This window comes from Myotis nattereri (assembly GCF_964212035.1).
Source record: "Myotis nattereri genome assembly, chromosome: 15".
Taxonomy (NCBI): domain Eukaryota; kingdom Metazoa; phylum Chordata; class Mammalia; order Chiroptera; family Vespertilionidae; genus Myotis; species Myotis nattereri.
This window is the reverse complement of record NC_138090.1, coordinates 51,170,060-51,187,263: the sequence shown is the minus strand read 5'-3', so window position 1 is coordinate 51,187,263 and position 17,204 is coordinate 51,170,060. Positions and strand designations below refer to the sequence as shown.

The 17,204-nt window shown below is 58.6% G+C and overlaps 1 protein-coding gene across 1 annotated transcript; it reads right to left on the bottom strand.

Moving 5' to 3' along the window:
- Positions 1–2,837: 2,837 nt before the first annotated feature.
- On the bottom strand, positions 2,838–13,364 carry SPACA6 (sperm acrosome associated 6; the record flags this gene model as incomplete). Its single annotated transcript, XM_081106801.1, has 8 exons — positions 2,838–2,935; positions 4,304–4,514; positions 4,746–4,902; positions 5,334–5,443; positions 5,560–5,658; positions 6,615–6,683; positions 12,300–12,377; positions 13,151–13,364. The coding sequence occupies 8 exons, from the start codon at positions 13,362–13,364 to the stop codon at positions 2,902–2,904; spliced, it is 972 nt and encodes a 323-aa protein (XP_080962927.1). The 3' UTR covers positions 2,838–2,901.
- Between the last annotated feature and the right edge of the window lie 3,840 nt (positions 13,365–17,204).

The window sequence follows — 17,204 nt, the reverse complement described above, 5'->3', positions numbered from 1 at the left end:
AACCAGGAGGTCATGGTGAGATTCCTGGTCAGGGCATATGCCTGGGTTGTGGGCTCAATCCCTGGTAGGGGGCTTGCAGGAGGCGGCCAATGGATGATTCTCTCTCATCATTGATACTTCTAACTTTCTCTCCTCCTTTCCTCCCTCTGAAATCAATAAAAGCATATTTTTAAAAATATAAATAGCCCTAGATGGTTTGGCTCAGTGGATAGAGTGTTGGCCTGCAGACTGAAAGGTCCTGGGTTCGATTCCAGTCAAGGGCACATGCCCAGGTTGTAGACTCAATCTCCGGTAGGGGGTGTGCAGGAGGCATCCAATCAATGATTCTCTCTCATCGTTGATGTTTCTATCTCCCTCTCCCTCTCTGAAATCAATAAAAATATATTTAAAAATATAAACAAACAAACAAACAAACAAATAAATAAATGTAAGGCTTTCTCCAAAGCTCCTCTTGCTCCCTCCCTCCTCCCAACCTTCCCTATCTCAGTTTCCCTGCTGTGTTTTCTCCATCCCACATATTATTATACTAGAGGCCCAGCGTATGAAATTTGTGCATGGTACGGTCCCTGGGCTGTGATCAGGGCTATCTTCCCTGGTGGCCCGCAGCTGGCTCTGCCCCCCCCCCCCCCATCCACCCCAGATTCCCCGATCCCCATCCAGCAATCGGAGCCTACGGAGGGTGGGGGGCGGGGGGGTGGGGGAGGACCCAGAGGTTGGCCAGCAGGGCCTGTGGGCAGCTCCTATGTTGAGCGTCTGCCCCCTGGTGGTCAGTGTGCGTCATAGCGACTGGTTGTTCCGCCACCCGGTCGATTTGCATATTATGCTTTTATTTATATAGATGACTGAAGGCAAATGTTATTCTGCTTAATTTTCTTGTTCATTGTCTGACTGTCCACTAGTATCTAAACTCCATGAGGGTGCAGATCTTCATCTGTTCCGATCTCTTCACTGCTGCCTCGACAGTACCTTCAAAATGCCTGGCACATACTAAGCACTTAGTAAAGACTCACTGAGTGAATGAACACGCCAGTGAATGAGAATGAGTACACGCCCAGAGGGAGCTCATGTTTTAGGTGGGGAAAACACAAAACCAGGTTAAAAAAAAAAAAAAGTTTATGTTAGCTCCGAGCAAGTGCTACGCATGTGCTAAACTAGGGGGATGAGCAAGGCCAGCATGGCTCAGTGGTTGAGCTTCGACCCAGGAACTGGAGATCACTGGTTCGAGTCCCCGTCAGGGCACATGCCCGGGTTGTGGGCTTGATCCCAACTAGGGGGCGTACAGGCAGCAGCTGATCAGTGATGTGTCTCTGTCATCAATGTTTCTCTCTCTCTCTCCCTCTCCCTTCCTTTCTCTTTAAAAATCAATAAAAACATTAAAAAGTAAAATAAAATAGGAGGATGAGCTGGGACCTGTGCAATGAGGTAGTCATTTTATGTACAAAGAACAGCACATGCAAAGGCCTGCCCCTGGGACCGAGCTTTTCATGTTCAAGGAACAAAAAGAGAGTTGTCTTGGGAATTAAATGAGTTAATACAGTAAACCCTCAATTTTGCGGACCTCGATTCAACAAACTTCGGATTCAACGGACAAAATTTCCGGTCCATGTGTCATATGTGAAAAGTAACACCCTATTCATTTTAAAATGCTTTTAACCAAGATTTGCTTATAATGAAATCAACAGGTTATTTTTTGTTGTTGTTATTCACTGTTATTTTGAATTGGCCATATGTTGGAAAACACACTGCAGTAATTTTTCCGACATAAATAAATATTACATATCTAAGATGATAGTCTACATATTTAAATCCAGGAGTCCCTGCTCATACACGATGTTTGGGGAATGCTTAGTATGTGATCGCATCGCATCCCGTGGGTTAATTGGTTCTGTTGTCCAGTAGCCTGACTTTCTGCAGCAGTTTTAACTCTGTGAGGGGGATGTTCCCATGTGCCCTAAGCCATGCCCCAGCCGGTGCATTTGTTTATTCTGTAACTGGTGAAGGCATGCATTTGCTAGACCTATTCAGTACAAATTTGAAATTACAGTAAGACATATAGAAAGCTTTTCTAGCCCTGGCCGGTTTGGCTCGCTGGATAGAGCATCGGCCTGCGGACAGAAGGGTCCCAGGTTCGATTCCGGTCAGGGGCATGTACCTTGGTTGCAGGCACATCCCCAGTGGGGGGTGTGCAGGAGGCAGCTGATCGATGCTTCTCTCTCATCGATGTTTCTAACTCTCTATCCCTCTCCCTTCCTCTCTGTAAAAAATCAATAAAATATATTTTTTAAAAAAAGAAAGAAAGCTTTTCTGTGAAGTTAAACTTTTCATACATACTTAATTTTAATTACAAAAATGTGTCTACATAAGTAAAAACAGGTAAACTAATCTGTCAATTCTTTAGCATATGCATTCAGAAAAACCTACTTTACTATATAATGGACTTCCCGCTTTAACAGACACTCCCTGGCCAAAATTAGTCTGTAATTTCGAGGTTTTACTGTACATGCAAAGGCTGTATGGGGGGAATTAGAACCGAGTTAATCGGACAAAAAAGGGAGAAAACATCATTTTAGGCCGGAAGCAGCATGCACCCTGGTCCTGCAGGGGTGAGAAAAGTCTTGCTGAGGGTGTCTTCTGCCCCCGGAAATGGCAAGGAGGCTGCCAGAAATCTGGGGTTGGTCGGGCTTACGCCTAAAACCCTGAACACAGGGCCTGCGTGGTGACAGGCGATAATATGACAGTCATTCTGGAGGCACAGTCCCCGGGGCATATTTGGGGCAATGCTGCCCCTCCTCCTATCTAAATGGGCAGTAGCCACCTTCAAAGATGAAAGCATTGGTAGCGTTCAAATATATTCTTTATTTAAGGGATGGAAACAGGATAGGGAACAGAAAGATACCTTTGTTAGTTGCCACTGAAGTACCATCGAAAGAACATCCTGGGGAAATAGAGAGGTGGTTGTGTGTGGGGGAGAGAAGTTGGGGAGCAGATGTCTGAGTCCTGGAAGTCTGAGTCCCAAAGGTGGAGAGGGCGTGGACACCTGGGTCTGAGGGAGGAGGGGCTGGGGGCCTGGGGACCTGGGTCTGAGGGAGGAGGGGCTGGGGGCGTGGACCCCTGGGTCTGAGGGAGGAGGGGCCGGGGGCCTGGACCCCTGGGTCTGAGGGAGGAGGGTTGGGGGCCTGGACCCCTGGGTCTGAGGGAGGAGGGTTGGGGGTCTGGACTCCTGGGTCTGAGGGAGGAGGGCCTGGGGACCTGGACCCCTGGGTCTGAGGGAGGAGGGGCCGGGGGCCTGGACCCCTGGGTCTGAGGGAGGAGGGTTGGGGGCGTGGACCCCTGGGTCTGAGGGAGGAGGGGCCGGGGGCCTGGACCCCTGGGTCTGAGGGAGGAGGGGCCGGGGGCCTGGACCCCTGGGTCTGAGGGAGGAGGGGCCGGGGGCCTGGGCTCCTGGGTCTGAGGGAGGAGGGGCCGGGGGCCTGGACTCCTGGGTCTGAGGGAGGAGGGGCCGGGGGCCTGGGCTCCTGGGTCTGAGGGAGGAGGGGCCGGGGGCCTGGGCTCCTGGGTCTGAGGGAGGAGGGGCTGGGGGCCTGGACCCCTGGGTCTGAGGGAGGAGGGGCTGGGGGCCTGGGTCTGAGGGAGGAGGGGCTGGGGGCCTGGACCCCTGGGTCTGAGGGAGGAGGGGCTGGGGGCCTGGGTCTGAGGGAGGAGGGGCTGGGGGCCTGGGCTCCTGGGTCTGAGGGAGGAGGGGCCGGGGGCCTGGGCTCCTGGGTCTGAGGGAGGAGGATCTGGGGGCCTGGACTCCTGGGTCTGAGGGAGGAGGGGCTGGGGGCCTGGGCTCCTGGGTCTGAGGGAGGAGGGGCCGGGGGCCTGGACCCCTGGGTCTGAGGGAGGAGGGCTGGGGGCCTGGACCCCTGGGTCTGAGGGAGGAGGGGCTGGGGGCCTGGACCCCTGGGTCTGAGGGAGGAGGGGCTGGGGGCCTGGACTCCTGGGTCTGAGGGAGGAGGGGCTGGGGGCCTGGACTCCTGGGTCTGAGGGAGGAGGGGCTGGGGGCCTGGGCTCCTGGGTCTGAGGGAGGAGGGGCTGGGGGCCTGGACCCCTGGGTCTGAGGGAGGAGGGGCCGGGGGCCTGGGTCTGAGGGAGGAGGGGCTGGGGGCCTGGACCCCTGGGTCTGAGGGAGGAGGGCTGGGGGCCTGGGTCTGAGGGAGGAGGGGCTGGGGGCCTGGACTCCTGGGTCTGAAGAACGAGGGAACTGGACACCCGGTGGAAGGAAGGAGAGCGCGGTGCTGCGCTCCGGGACCTGGGTACTCACCACGCCAGCAGGGTCACACCGGCTGCGGCTAAGGCTGCGGCGGCCGCGAGCAGGCCCAGGTTGCTGAGCGTCAGAGCCTCCGGCTTGGCCAGCAGCTCGCCCAGGCTGGGCCTCCAGGGCTCGACCCCCTCCGCCTCCCGCGGCGCCCAGCGAAGCACTTCCCGAAAGGCGACCTGGAGCTCGGTCTCCCCGCGCGGGGGAGGGCCCGTCACTGCGGGGACGCGCACGTCAGCGGGGCGCGGGCATCGCCCCTCCCCGCCCCGCCCCGCCCCTCCCCGCGCCGCTTGCAGCCCCGCCCCGCCCCGCCTGCAGCCCCTCCCCGCCCCGCCTGCAGCCCCTCCCCGCCCCGCTTGCAGCCCCGCCCCGCCCCGCCCCTCCCCGCGCCGCTTGCAGCCCCGCCCCGCCCCGCCCCTCCCCGCGCCGCTTGCAGCCCCGCCCGCACCGTTCAGAAAGAAGTAGAGTCGCGCCAGGGGGAGCTGGTCGTGCGTGATCACGCAGGAGAAGGTCCCGCGGTGCGTGGGCTGCACTGGCCGGATCCGCGCCAGGTACCCGTGCGCCCGCGGCATCTCTCGGAAGTAGGACGTGTCCCGAGTCCGCACCTGCAGGGACGCACGGGCGCAAACCGCGGGGCCGCCCCGGGTCGGACTCCGCCGGACCCGCTACCCGGCACCGACAAGCCGCGCCCCCGCGCTAGACCACGCCCCCTGGAGCCCCACCCTCCGCCCTTACTCGCCGACCATTCACGCATCCCCCCGCCTCCTCAATCTTAAACTCCGCCCCTGGGGTCTGAAACTTGCGCACCCGCCCTGAACAATTACGCAAAGTCAGTCCCCCAGCCCGGGTCCTGCAGCGTGAGCCTCGACTCCTCCCCTAAATGCCAGGACCCTCCCTTTGCACGAAGCCTGAATCTAGGCCGAGATCCTCCCCACCCCCCGCCCCCCGAACCCCACCCCTGCGTCCTGCCTCCTCATCTTCAATGAAGCCCAACTCGCCTCCAAAACACCTTCGCGCGGGCCCCGCCCCTACTCACACCCCCTTCTGCGAACTTCCAGGAATAGGTGATCTCCTCCTTGGGCAGCTGGAAGTTCACGGTGCAGGAGAACATGGCCTGATCGCCCCGTCTCACCGTCACGTCCTGAACTGCAGACGGGCCGCGTCACCACCTCGGCCCCGCCCTCGAACCGACCGCGCCCCGCCTCCAGCTCAGCCCTTTCCCGCGTTCCTCCGGTTCCCGCCTCCCGGGCCGCGCCCCTCACCTGGGCAGTCCAGCGGGAGGTCGCAGACCTTGGAGTAGCACCCGCGGCAGCGGAAACGCCGGGACAGCTCCTGCACCCCTGCGGGCGGGAGCGCTGGGTCTGGCTGGGCGCCACTAGCCTTCCCCAGCTCGCGTCCCTAAGCCTCCCCGGGTTCCATCGGCGGGAGCCCGGGCCCCGCCTTCTCCGCGCTCATTGGCTGGTTCTCACCATTCTCCGGCCTCTGGGTTTTTTTAATTGGTTTGCTTTGGCTCTCGGACCCGCCTTTCATGAGCTGGGTGTGCAATGCCTGCTTTTCTCCAGGGCTCTTCTTGGCTTCCCGATCGGATCGGAGGCCCACCCCTGCGCTCCCACTTAGAACCACCCCGCCCCCCGTTTCGGCCCGGACCGCGTCCCTTACCCCCGCGATCCCGAGCGTGGAGGGAAGAGCTTACCGCAGGGAGGGATGCAGGCCTGAACTGCGGAGAGAGAGGAAGCGTTACCGCCCTGGGAGTGTAGGGGGGTGCCCACCTGGGGCTCCCCTAGGGGATGTTACTGAGCTTGGGTGCATTCCTCGGAGGAGACGGGGCCAGGCCTGCTGTATGCCACCGGGGGACCCGGCCGGGCCTGCAGAATTGCACTGGAGGTCAGGCCCGGGGGCTTCTGGCCATCTAAGGGCGGCAGGCCTGCTGTGTGCAGGGAGGAGGCGGGGCCAGCCCCGGTGCATTCCACCGAGGGGGCGGGGCCGGACCCCTGGCGCTTCTCAGGGGCCCGGTCAGAGGTGTGGCCAGGCCTGAAGCCAGTAGCCCACTCTCCCAGCGCGCGGGGCCAGGTCCGAGCCAGAGGCTGGGGCTAATCTGGGACAGGACCGTCCCACGAAGGGATCCTTGCTGGGGAGGGAGCCTGAGATCGCAGGGGCGGGGCCAGATCCCCGGTGGTTCGGTCCTGCAGGAGTAGAACCTGTGTCCCACCCCCAGGGCAAGCGGTTCAGAGATCCATCAGGCGAATGGCCGCTTTAAGGCTGAGTTTTTAAAAAAATTGTGTGTGTACCTGGGGGAAGGAGTTGGAGTCCATTTTACCTTCTTTAAGCTGTGCAATGGCCTCCCGCATTTTCTCTGCAGCGTAAGGGAAGGCAACCTCATAGGACCCTGGAGGATGGAGGTGGGGAGGCCTTGTGGTCCAGACTCTCTCCTCCTCCACCAACCCGTCCCCCCACGGTTGGGCGGGCTCAGCTGGACTCACCGTAATGGTGTCTGTGCCTCTTTCCCAGCCCCTCTCTACCCGTTTTGGGTATACACACCATTTCCTCCTCCCACCTAATCTATTCCCAATCGCTTTCCTTCTTCCTCCTGCCCATCTCTCTGGCGGAAGCCCTTCTTGTATCATCTGTGCTTATCTTGTTGAGGGGTCGAGGGAGGTTATAGATCAGATTCCTCACCAAGGCTTCCTAGGTCCGGCCTAGTTTCCTTTCACTCTCCATTCCATCCCTATTGTGCACCTTTCACTTCTCCTAAATGGGAAGGAATATTTTCTAGCACCCCAGGACCTTTGCACATGCCGGCTTGTTTCTAGTCCATCTTCCCCCTACCCCTCTTCATCCTTCATGCCATGCCTTACCTAGGCAGTGCATACATACATAGGCATGAGTTACAAAGGCGTTTGAGAGTTCCTAAGAGTTTATGTCAGCCCTAGCTGGTTTGGCTCACTGGATAGAGTCCGACCTGGAGACTGAAGGGTCCCAGGTTCGAGTCCAAGTCAGGGCACGTGCTGGGGTTTCGGGCTCGATCCCCAGTACAGGGCATGCAGGAGGCAGCCAATCAATGATTCTCATCGTTGATGTTTCCCTCTCTCCCCCTCTCCTTTCATCTCTGAAATCAATAACAAAATATTTTTTTTAAAAAAGAGTTCACGGCATACCTTGTGTCATTTACTTAGGTTTTCCCTGACTACAAACCCAATTTATTTGAGTTCCCTATTTTTCTCTTAGTTCCCCCTTCATGGAATTCATAGCTCTCATCAGGTTGTAATTAGATGTTTTATATATATGGTGATCATTTAAAGTCTATCTCTTAAGTAAACATGTCCTCCTTTAATGCTGTGCTCCTAGAACCCAGGAGCCGGCTCTGAGTCTTAGAAAGTGTGGCTCACTTTCATCAACCCGTGAAACAAGAGGTTGCTGGTTCGATTCCTTGTGAGGGCACATGCCCGGATTGCAGTCTCAATCTCCAGTAGGGGGTTTTCAGGGAGCAGTTGATCAAAGATGTTCTTCTCTCTTTTATGTTTCTTTATCCCTCTCCCTTCCTCTCTCTAAAAGTCAATAAAACATTATAACTTTTTTTTTTTTTAAGTGTTCAGCAATCATGTGTAGAACTCCAGTATTCAACTGGGGTGGAGACCACAACAGGCCCAATTCCACCCCGTGGATGTTATATTTAACCTGGAAAGTGTTAAAATAATGAACCAGTTGCCCTTGTAAGATTTGGGAAAGTCACATAAAATGTCTGCATATGTTTTAAAACATTTGGAAGAGCTGTATTTCCACGAGGCTGCAACTAGCTGGGAGCTTAGCAGCAACCACCCCCTTAGCCATGGCATGTACCTGACACCTCTCCATAATCCCCACCTGGATTCATTTCCACTCCTCATTCATCCCTTCACGTTCTCTGTCCTTATGGGTCTTTTGAGTTCTGACCATCGTCTTCCAAACTGCAAGGTTCTGTCACTTTTTCCAAAGTGGACGGCTGGGTTGTTTTGGTGGTGGAAGTTGGTTTGGGAAGTCAGCAAAGCAGAGGGTGTTTTAGGCCAAACGGTGCTTCTCCCAAATCCATATGTCGACGTCCTAACCCCTGGTAGTTCAGAATGTGACTGTACTTGGAGACAAAGTCTTAAAGAGCTAATGAAGTTAAAATGAGGCCATTAGGATGAGCCTTAATGCAATGTGACTGACTTCTTGTAAGGAGGAAATTTGGACTCACAAACACAGAGGGAAGGCCATGTGAAGACACAGGGAGAGAGAGCAACTACATCAAGGAAAGAGGCCTCAGAAGAAACTAACCCTGCTGACACTGACACCTTGATTTTGGACTTCCAGCCTCCAGAATAGTGAAAAAAATAAATCCCTGTTGTTTAAGCCACCCCGTTTGCGGTAGGTACAGCAGCATCAGCAAACTAATACACTGAAATTGCCAGTTTCCTCCAAACATCTATTACGCTTTAGTTAACAGAATGCTTTCAGCCAGAAAAGCACCCCCAGCCAAAAGACTACATTTCCCAGCCTCCCTTGCAGCTAGCTGTGATCATATGACCTAGTGATGGTCATATGACTAAGTTCTGGCTCTTGAGATGCAAGTGGAAGTTTCCCTGTGGGAGTCTCGGGAAGTAGCCTTCTTATTGAGTAACGTGCCATCTTCTCTCCTGCTGCTTGAAACTTGGATTGGATGGCTGGAGCTCAACCAGTCACAGAGGACCATGAAGACAAAGGGTACACCCTAGGGTGACAAAGCAGAAAGCTGGGAGGACCTTAGCTTCCCAAGAAAATGGAGCTGTTATACTAGCCTTAAGTGCCTATCTCAAGCCTCGTTTGGTATGGGAGAAATAAACTTCCCGCTGGCTTCAGCCATTTCGGGTTCTCTGTGACTTAAAACCATATAGAAAGGGAGTGAAATGAGGATATTGGCAAGGGTGGCTGAAGTGATGATCACTGGGTATAAGCTGGAGAGAAGGGTACCGGAACCAGGAAGTGGGTTCAAGATGAACAGTCAAGGACTTAGAGGTCTCGTCTAAGCCACAGAGCAGGCAAGTGGTCTGGGGAGATGGCAGGGTGATTAGGAGGATGTGGTCAGTGTGGGATGCTCGAATGAAAGGCCAGGATGCTGGAGGAGTCATTCAAGAAATATCTATGGGCCAAACCAAGTGATGCATGGTGAGGGTGAACGAGGGATTTACCAAGGAAGCCATGGGGGCAGGGTGTTATATATCTATTAAACCCTGGAAGATAGAGTTGAAATGTCCAGAGGCCGAGAGGCAGGGGTCATATCACATGAACCACAAGGTGGTACTGATCAGTGCTGTGAAATCTCTCCAAAAGAGGTGTCTATGGTGAGGAGCTTCCGGTGTTTCGAAGGTCTGGATCAGAGTCCTGGCTCTTCCGCTTATGGGCACACCCAACCCACAACTGAGATATCCATCATCAGTCCCACCTCCGTATGTGACTTTGGCCAAGTGACTTAACCTTCCTCACTTTCCTCATTCATGAAATTGGGACCATATCGGTGTCTACCTCACTGGGTTCGGGGAACGTTTAATGCCGTACAACACAAAAGCATTCCCACCTCCTCACCCCAAATTATGTGCCAGGTACCATTTAGTGACTGCATGAGATACTGTCTGTAACCACTTAGAACAGTGCCTGGCACACAGTGAGTGGTACAGAAGGGTCAACCACTTACCATCCCCAAGTTTGAGATGGGGAAAAGGAAGCATGGAGAGGTTAGGAGAGTGGCCCAACATCAGATAGCTAGATCTGAAAACTCTGGTCCAGCTATCTCCTGGACCTGTTCTCCTTGTCTAGCTGAGCCCCAACGTCTTCATCTAGAAATAGGGGTTTATAAAACCCCATCTCACCAGACTGGTATGAGGCTATCCTTGAGGATAAATAACATAAATACATTTGTCTGGCAGACACAGCCTGCCCCATATATGGGGCAGGTTTAAGCATTCGGTCAAATTCTTGACCTTCCTTCTCTCCATCTTCATGTTCCACCTCCCTCAGCTCAGACTCATCTTGACCCACCTGGACCACTGCCATTGGTCTGAGCCACCACCAGTCACCCTTGCTTCTGTCCTTGTCCCACACGGCCCCAGTCATATCCTGTCTCCTTCTTAAGGCACAAGTTGGTACAAGTAGCAGTTCTCAAAGTGTGTTCTCCAGGGGAACTTGTTAGAAATGTCCATTTCTGGGCCATACCTCAGACCTACTGGTCTGAAGCGGAGGGTTGGGCCCAGGACCCTGCCTTTTAACACGCCCCCAAAAGCTTCTGAGAATTCGTACACTGGGGCTTGAGAATCTTACTGCCCTACAAGGTTCTACAGGATTCGGCCCTTGGCTGCCTCACTAATTTCTTTTCATTTCGATTTCTCCCTCAATGATACCACGCCAATCACACTGACCCCAGGGCCTTTGCACTGGCTCTCCCCTCCACCCGGAATGTTTTTCCCCCAGGTTTTCTGCATGGCTCTCACTGACAAAGGTCTTTGCTCAATTGGACCTTCTCATGTGCACCTGTCCTGACCAACCTGTTTAAAATGATCAACCCATGGGCCCAATCCTGTTCCCTTGTTTTCCTCCATAGCATGGTTCACCAATTAACACACTATAGTAGTTCACTGATTACGTTTCCCGTCTGCCCCACCCTCACCCCCTACAATAGAAGCAACCTGAGGGCAGGTGACTTTCAGTTTTGTTCCCGGCACGTTAAATATATCCCTGCAGAACGTATTGCACCAGCTTCTCCCGGCCTCCAGTAGGTCCTCCGCATAGCCCCAGAGGGTCTTTCTATACCCAGAGCTGACCCTGTCCTTCCCCGGCTCACAAGACAGACTCTCAAGTCTCCCTCACCTTTCAGCTACACCCTGGACCCATTTACCTAGATGTCCCCTGGGTCCCTCGCAGTCCCTTTGTCCTAGTCCAGCTCACCATCTACCCCACTGCTTCTCGTCCTAGGCCCCCCCACCTGAGGGATGACCCACCACCCACCACCCACCCATAGAGCCAACCCCAGGCACTGTCCTTTAAGCTTCCTCTTCCCCTCCCTGGGGAGGGAACAGCCCACCAGACCCAAGCCTCAACCATCCTGCCCTCGACGCCCTCAGCCCTGTCCCCTCATCTCCATCTTCACAGCCCCCACCCCAGCTCAAGCCTCCTCCACTCCAGCCTCCACCCAGTCCTCTCAGCCTCCACTCTGGACTGTCCCCCCTTTTCAACATCTTCTGGGACAACATGGCCCACATGGGGAGAAAGGGCGTTTCCTGGGGTCCTGCCCTGCCCCCCTGTCCTCTATCTCTGCCAGCTCTGATTCTCCAGGTCTTCCTGGGGGTGGGAGGATCGCAGCTGAAGTCTCCTCCATCCTGGACCCCCAGACACCCACTGGATAGGTGGGCCCCTTCCCACCTTTGGGAATCTTTGTCAAAATGCTTGGTGGGCAAGAGCAGGAAGCAAGAAGTAATGGCAGCTGTAGGAATAAGCCCTGAGCTCCCAGACCTCTGAGGAGGCCAGTTTATGTTATACAATAGGGCTCGGGCCTCCCTTCTTCCCCCAACAGTTCCAAGTCTCTGGCAGAAGAACCGTATGTTCTATCCCAGAGGAAGAGCTCCTGTTTGAGCTCCTCTCCTTAGGGGCCCCCTCCCTCCCTCTGAGCTCCAAAGCCGTCCTGGGAGGCAGGGAAGGTGTCCCACCTTACAGGTAGGTAAGTGGAGGTACAGAAGGAGGAATGACACATCCTGAACTTCATACCCAAGAAGAGCCACACAGTCGGGTCAGAACTCACATCTACCTGATCCGACCTGGACTTCAGGCTCCTGGTCTATCCGGACTGTCCCTTTACCTCCTGCCATCATGCCCCTGAGAAGAAACTGGCTACCCAGTGCCATCTGCTCCTAAACCACTGCCACCTCCCAGGGGCACCCCCTCCCCCCCTGCACACGCCCCCATCTCCTGGGGGCTCCAAGCTCACATCTCCCACTGCTGCCACCCCCACCCCACTCACCCTGAGCGGTGGCTATCTCTTGGAGGGAGAGAGTCATCTGGGTGAAGGAGTCATGCAGGTGGCTTCTCTCATCGTAATCTGGGGGTGGGGTGGGGGTGGGGCAGAGGCTGAGGGAAGTAGCTCCCCTAACATATCACCTGTGTGAACATTCTCTAAGACTTTGTCCTATAGCTACGAGTCTCTGTCCTCCCATCCAAATCCTCCTCCCTCTGCCCTGGCCCGTTTGGCTCAGTGGATAGAGTGTCGGCCTGAGGACTGAATGTCTGGAGTTCGATTCGATTCCGGTCAAGGGCACGTACCATGATTGCAGGCTCCTCCCTGGCCTGGGCCCTGATGGGTGTGTGTGTGTGTGTGTGTGTGTGTGTGTGTGTATGTGTGTGCGTTGGGGGGGGGGGTTGATTACAGAAGGCAACCAATTGATGTGTGTCTCTCACATCGATGTTTCTCTCTCTCTTTCCCTCTCTAAAAATCAGTGGAAAAATATCCTGGGTTGAGGATTATAAAAATAATAATAATAAAAAAATAAATCCTCCTCCCCTGAGTCTGTCCCCTGAGCCTCTCTCTTCCCCTCTCTGAGTCTCTATGTCCAGTCTCTACCTTTCCCTCTCTAATCTCTGCCCCCCCATCTCTAGCCTCCTGTGCCTCTGAGTGTCCCCCAGTCTCTAGCCTCCCGTCCGCCTGAGTCTTTGTCCCTAGTTTCCGTCCGGCCTCTATCCGCCCATCTGAGTCTCTGTCCCCCATTCCTATCTACCAGCCTGTTGTCTCTCTCTTCCTGAGTCTCTCCAGGCCTCTCCGGTCCCTCCCTCGGACACCCCCCAGGGCCCTGGAGGATGGTGGCGGGGTCTCCTCACTGATTTCAGTGTCCAGAAGGCCCTCAAAGGCAGCCTCCAGCGCCTTCTCACACTTCTCCACTTTCGGGCCCGCCACCCCCGCGAAGGTCTGGCAGATGCGGATGCGCTCGCTGTAGGATGTGAAGCAGAGGAGACAGGCCCAGGCGGGGGCCCCGATGACCGTGAGGGCCACCAGGGCGCAGGGCATAGCGCTGCCTGCGGCCAGCTGGGCCATCGCCGAGGGGGCCCGGCCTGGGAAGAAGCCGGTGACCTTTGTGAGGTCACTGTGGGACAGGGGAGGGGCCTGTGGTCTGAGGTCAGAGGCCCGATTTCTTTTTGCGGGTCAAATGTCAGGTTTGGGGTTGCAGGGAGGAAGGAGAGAGGGGTCAGGGGTCAGGTGTCGGGCCTGCAACCTTCAGGCTGTGGTTGGGCCGGATGCCAGGCTCCCAAGAACCTCACCTGTGATCCTGGACGTCCTCACAGGTTAAAGGGTCTCAGGGACCCAGAGGCCGGCAGTATGGTGAGGGGTGGCCCGACAGGCCCCGGGGTTCGGGGGGCGCGGTGTGTGCGGGTGAATAATCAGAGAGAGAGGTGAGCGCCCCAGGTGGAAACTCAGACTCGGGGAGACACCAGGACGCACAATGAGAGAGAGATGGAGAGGCCGAGGCCACTGTGCAGACACACGGGAAGCGCAGGACACAGCCGCGATGGGAGACAGAGAAAGCAGACGGGGCGGGCTCTGGAGGGGAAAGTCTGAGCGGGAAGGGGAGGAGGAACCGAAGGAACAAGGACAGGAGAGGCAGCCCTGCTCGCTGCTGCTGCTGCTCCCCCTCCTCCCAGGGTCCCTGCGGCAGGCAGGCAGCCCCCCAGGAGCCCAGCGGGGTGGGGCAGGGGCTGGGGGGCTGGGGGTGGTCCCCGCCGGGTGGGCGTCCCGTGCAGGGCGCAGCCTGGGGAAAGCTAGGAGGCCGTATAGTGATCTCCGTGGGTGTCCTCCTCAACTATACAACCTCCTACCTCAGCCCGGGGGGCGCGGCAGGTGGACAGACAGACGGATGGACGGACAGACGCGGGAGGGGGGGGGGGCCAGGGAGGGTGGGGAGGGCCGGGGAGGCCCCCGCTGCGATGGTGAGCCCCCGACACGGACCCACAGACACGAGCTTGTGTGCGGCGAAGGCCCCGCAAGGTCGGTTCTACGGGTGGGTGCCAGGACCCAGGAATGCGGGCCCCCGGCCCCCTCCTCCCCAAGGACCCGGGGAATCAGTCCCTTTGGCCCATCCTCACCAGGGACCCAGGAGTTCAGTGCCTCCCCGACCCCCCAATCCCTTCCTCCCCAAGGTCCCTGGAGTCCAGGCCCCACCCCCAGGCCTCCCCCACCCCCCCACCCTCCCCCAGCCCCCAGTCCAGCCAGGCCTGTCTCCCTGGGGAAGGCGCAGGCAGCCCGGCTTCCCGGGTCAGAGGAAGCCTCACCTGTTGGGGAGTCTGGCCCCTGGGACCAGGGGGCTCCCTACCCACCTGTCAGGCGCAGGAATCCGGCATCTGGCCGAGGCGGCCCAGGGGACACAAAAGCTTCAAAGTGTCTCTGCGCCTCTTCTCCCCTCTCTCCTGCCTTCACAAGGAGGCAGCTCTGATCCCCGAGCTCCAACCCTGCCCCAGGCCTCGGCCATCTCGGTCCCGGGGCCCAGGGACCTTCAGCACTCCCCCTCCCACCCCCCCACAGCTCCCCTCATTTTGCAGGTGAGCCTCAGGGAGTTTCAGGGACTTGGCCCCTGGAAGTGGGGGGAGGGGGCGGCTTCCCAGGTGGGCGGCACCCAGCACCCACCCTCCCAACCCTCTGGGCTTAGAGTCGGGGGCCCCTGGGGGCTCTCTCTCTCCGGCCAGCCCTAGGTCTCAGCTCACTGCGTGTCCCCCGCCCCCCCCCCACGCCGCCCCCCAAAATCCAGCTCCAGCTCCACCGTTGGCGCTCGCGGCCGGCGGGGCGCCGCGGGGCTGTCGCGGCCTCGGCCTCACCTGGATCCCATCTCCTCCGGCATCTGTGCATTCCTCCCTCCCTCCCTCCCTCCCTCCTCCCGGCGCACAGGTCCGTTCTCAGACTCCCGCTTTCTTCCCCGTCGCCCCCTTCTCACTCCTTCCCTTCACCTTCTGTCTGTCGGCCTCCCTTTCTCCTCCCCCCTCCCTCCGTCTTTGTCCCTCGCATTCTCTCCCTCAATTTCCCAGTCTCGCTCCCTCCTCTCCCGCCCCCTCCCCCTTCTCTCCATCTCTCATCGCCGGCTCTCTCCTTCCCTCGCCTCCTTTCTCCTTCCCTCCCTCTTAGGTCTTTCTCCTCCCTCCCCCCCAGCCCCCCCATTCCCTTCTCTCTGGCTGTCTCCCTCCCTTCTCCTTCTCTCTCTGTCTTTCTCCTTCCTTCTCTCCCTCCCCCTCGCCGCTCCGAGCCAGGTCTGGAGCTGGGGGTGGGGTGGGGGTGGTTGGAGAAGGGGCCCAGGGCTGGGGTAGCGACCTGCTGAGGAGGGGGAGGAGAGGCGGGAAGGGGGCGGAGGAGGAAAGGGGGAGGCGGGGGGCCAGGGACGGGTCCACGGTCCCAGCTCTCATCCCCCTTCCCTCCTTCCCAACCTCCCAGACCCTCAGGCGGGGGCGAGAGTCAGGCCAAGGTGGGGAGGAAGGGGAAGGGAGGAGGCTGCCCCCGCCCCCCCCCCCCCCCCAACAACCTGGCCCAGAGCCCAGGCCTGGGTTCCCAGCATGCCCCGGGGCTGCCTGGGGCCTGAGGAGGGGGATGAGAGGAGAGAGGAAGCTGAGAATCTTAAAGATTTCTAGGACCTGATCACCCCCCCCCCCACCCCGACAGATGTCTCCTCGGGGAGACTGAGGCCCAGAGAGAGAGGAGGCTCGGGCTTGTTCAAGGTCACCGGGCCGGGCGTCGGTGGGGACTCGAACTCCCTGGGCCCATAGGCGCGATTTGGGGAAGGGGCTGGCACTTCCCCCAGGTCTCCGTCCCCCTCCCCCTCCCTGCAGACCCTGGGGAGCCCCCAAGGGTCAGAGAGCAGACCCAAACAGTCTGGCACCATGGCAACCAGATGGCCCCGCCCCCTTCGCCCCCGCAGGGATGGAGTCCAGCTGGGGCTACAGAGGAGGTGGGGGACTCCTGGGTTCTGGGGAGGAAGGGGCTCGTGGGGGAGGGGGGGGACCCTAGCTCTGGGGGTTCGGTTCGTGGAAGGCTGGGGCTGGCGTGTGCGCCCCCTCCCAAGTCTGAGAGGAGAGGCTGGGAAGCCAGACTTCTGGGTCCCGGGCTGCAGGGGGCTTGGGGGGGGGGGGAGGGGGAGGGGTGCGGATTCTGGAATTCGGAGGGAAGGGCTGGGTGGCGGACCCCCAGGTTTAAGGGAAGAGGGGGGGGCTGGGCCTGGAATCCCAGGTCCCCCAGGGAGCCCGGGTGCAGGGCCTCTCGTCCGCCAGACATCCCCTGCCCCCGCCGCTGACCCTGGCCTGTCTGGCAGCCCAGACAACCTCCCCCTCCCCCGCGGCCCCCTCCCCCCGGCACGGCTCACCCTTGACCCCTCCGAGCCCCGCAGCCTCCTCCCTGCCCCTCCCCCGCCCTCCAGACAGACGTTAACCCTTCCGCCGCCGGAGGCACCGCCGAAGCCAGACGCTCGCCCGGCACCTACCCCGAGGGCGCGGGCGGGCATCTTGCGGCCCCCCCGCCCCCACAACACCACCTCCACCCCCGTCTCCTTCGGCTCGGAACCCGGTACCCCAGCCCATCCCTCCCCCAAGAGGGACCCAGGGGTGTCCTCCGCCCTCTCCTTCTCCGGATCCCGAATCCAGGCCCCCCAGCCGCCGCCTCCAAGAATTCCGGAGCTTGGGTTCCCCACCTACCCCGCCCCCCCTCCCGGATCCCAGCCGCCGGGGCTCCCCGTGCCTCCTCCCTCGGGGACCCCGGGGTCCCGGGCCCCCTCCCCTCCCCTCCCCTCCCGCAGACTCACGGCTCCGCGGCTCCCGCGTCGGAGGGCACGGTCTCCCGGGCCGGCCCCGGCCCCGCGGCCGCTGGCTGCTCTCCATCCTCCGCCCGCCTCCGCGCCCGACGGCC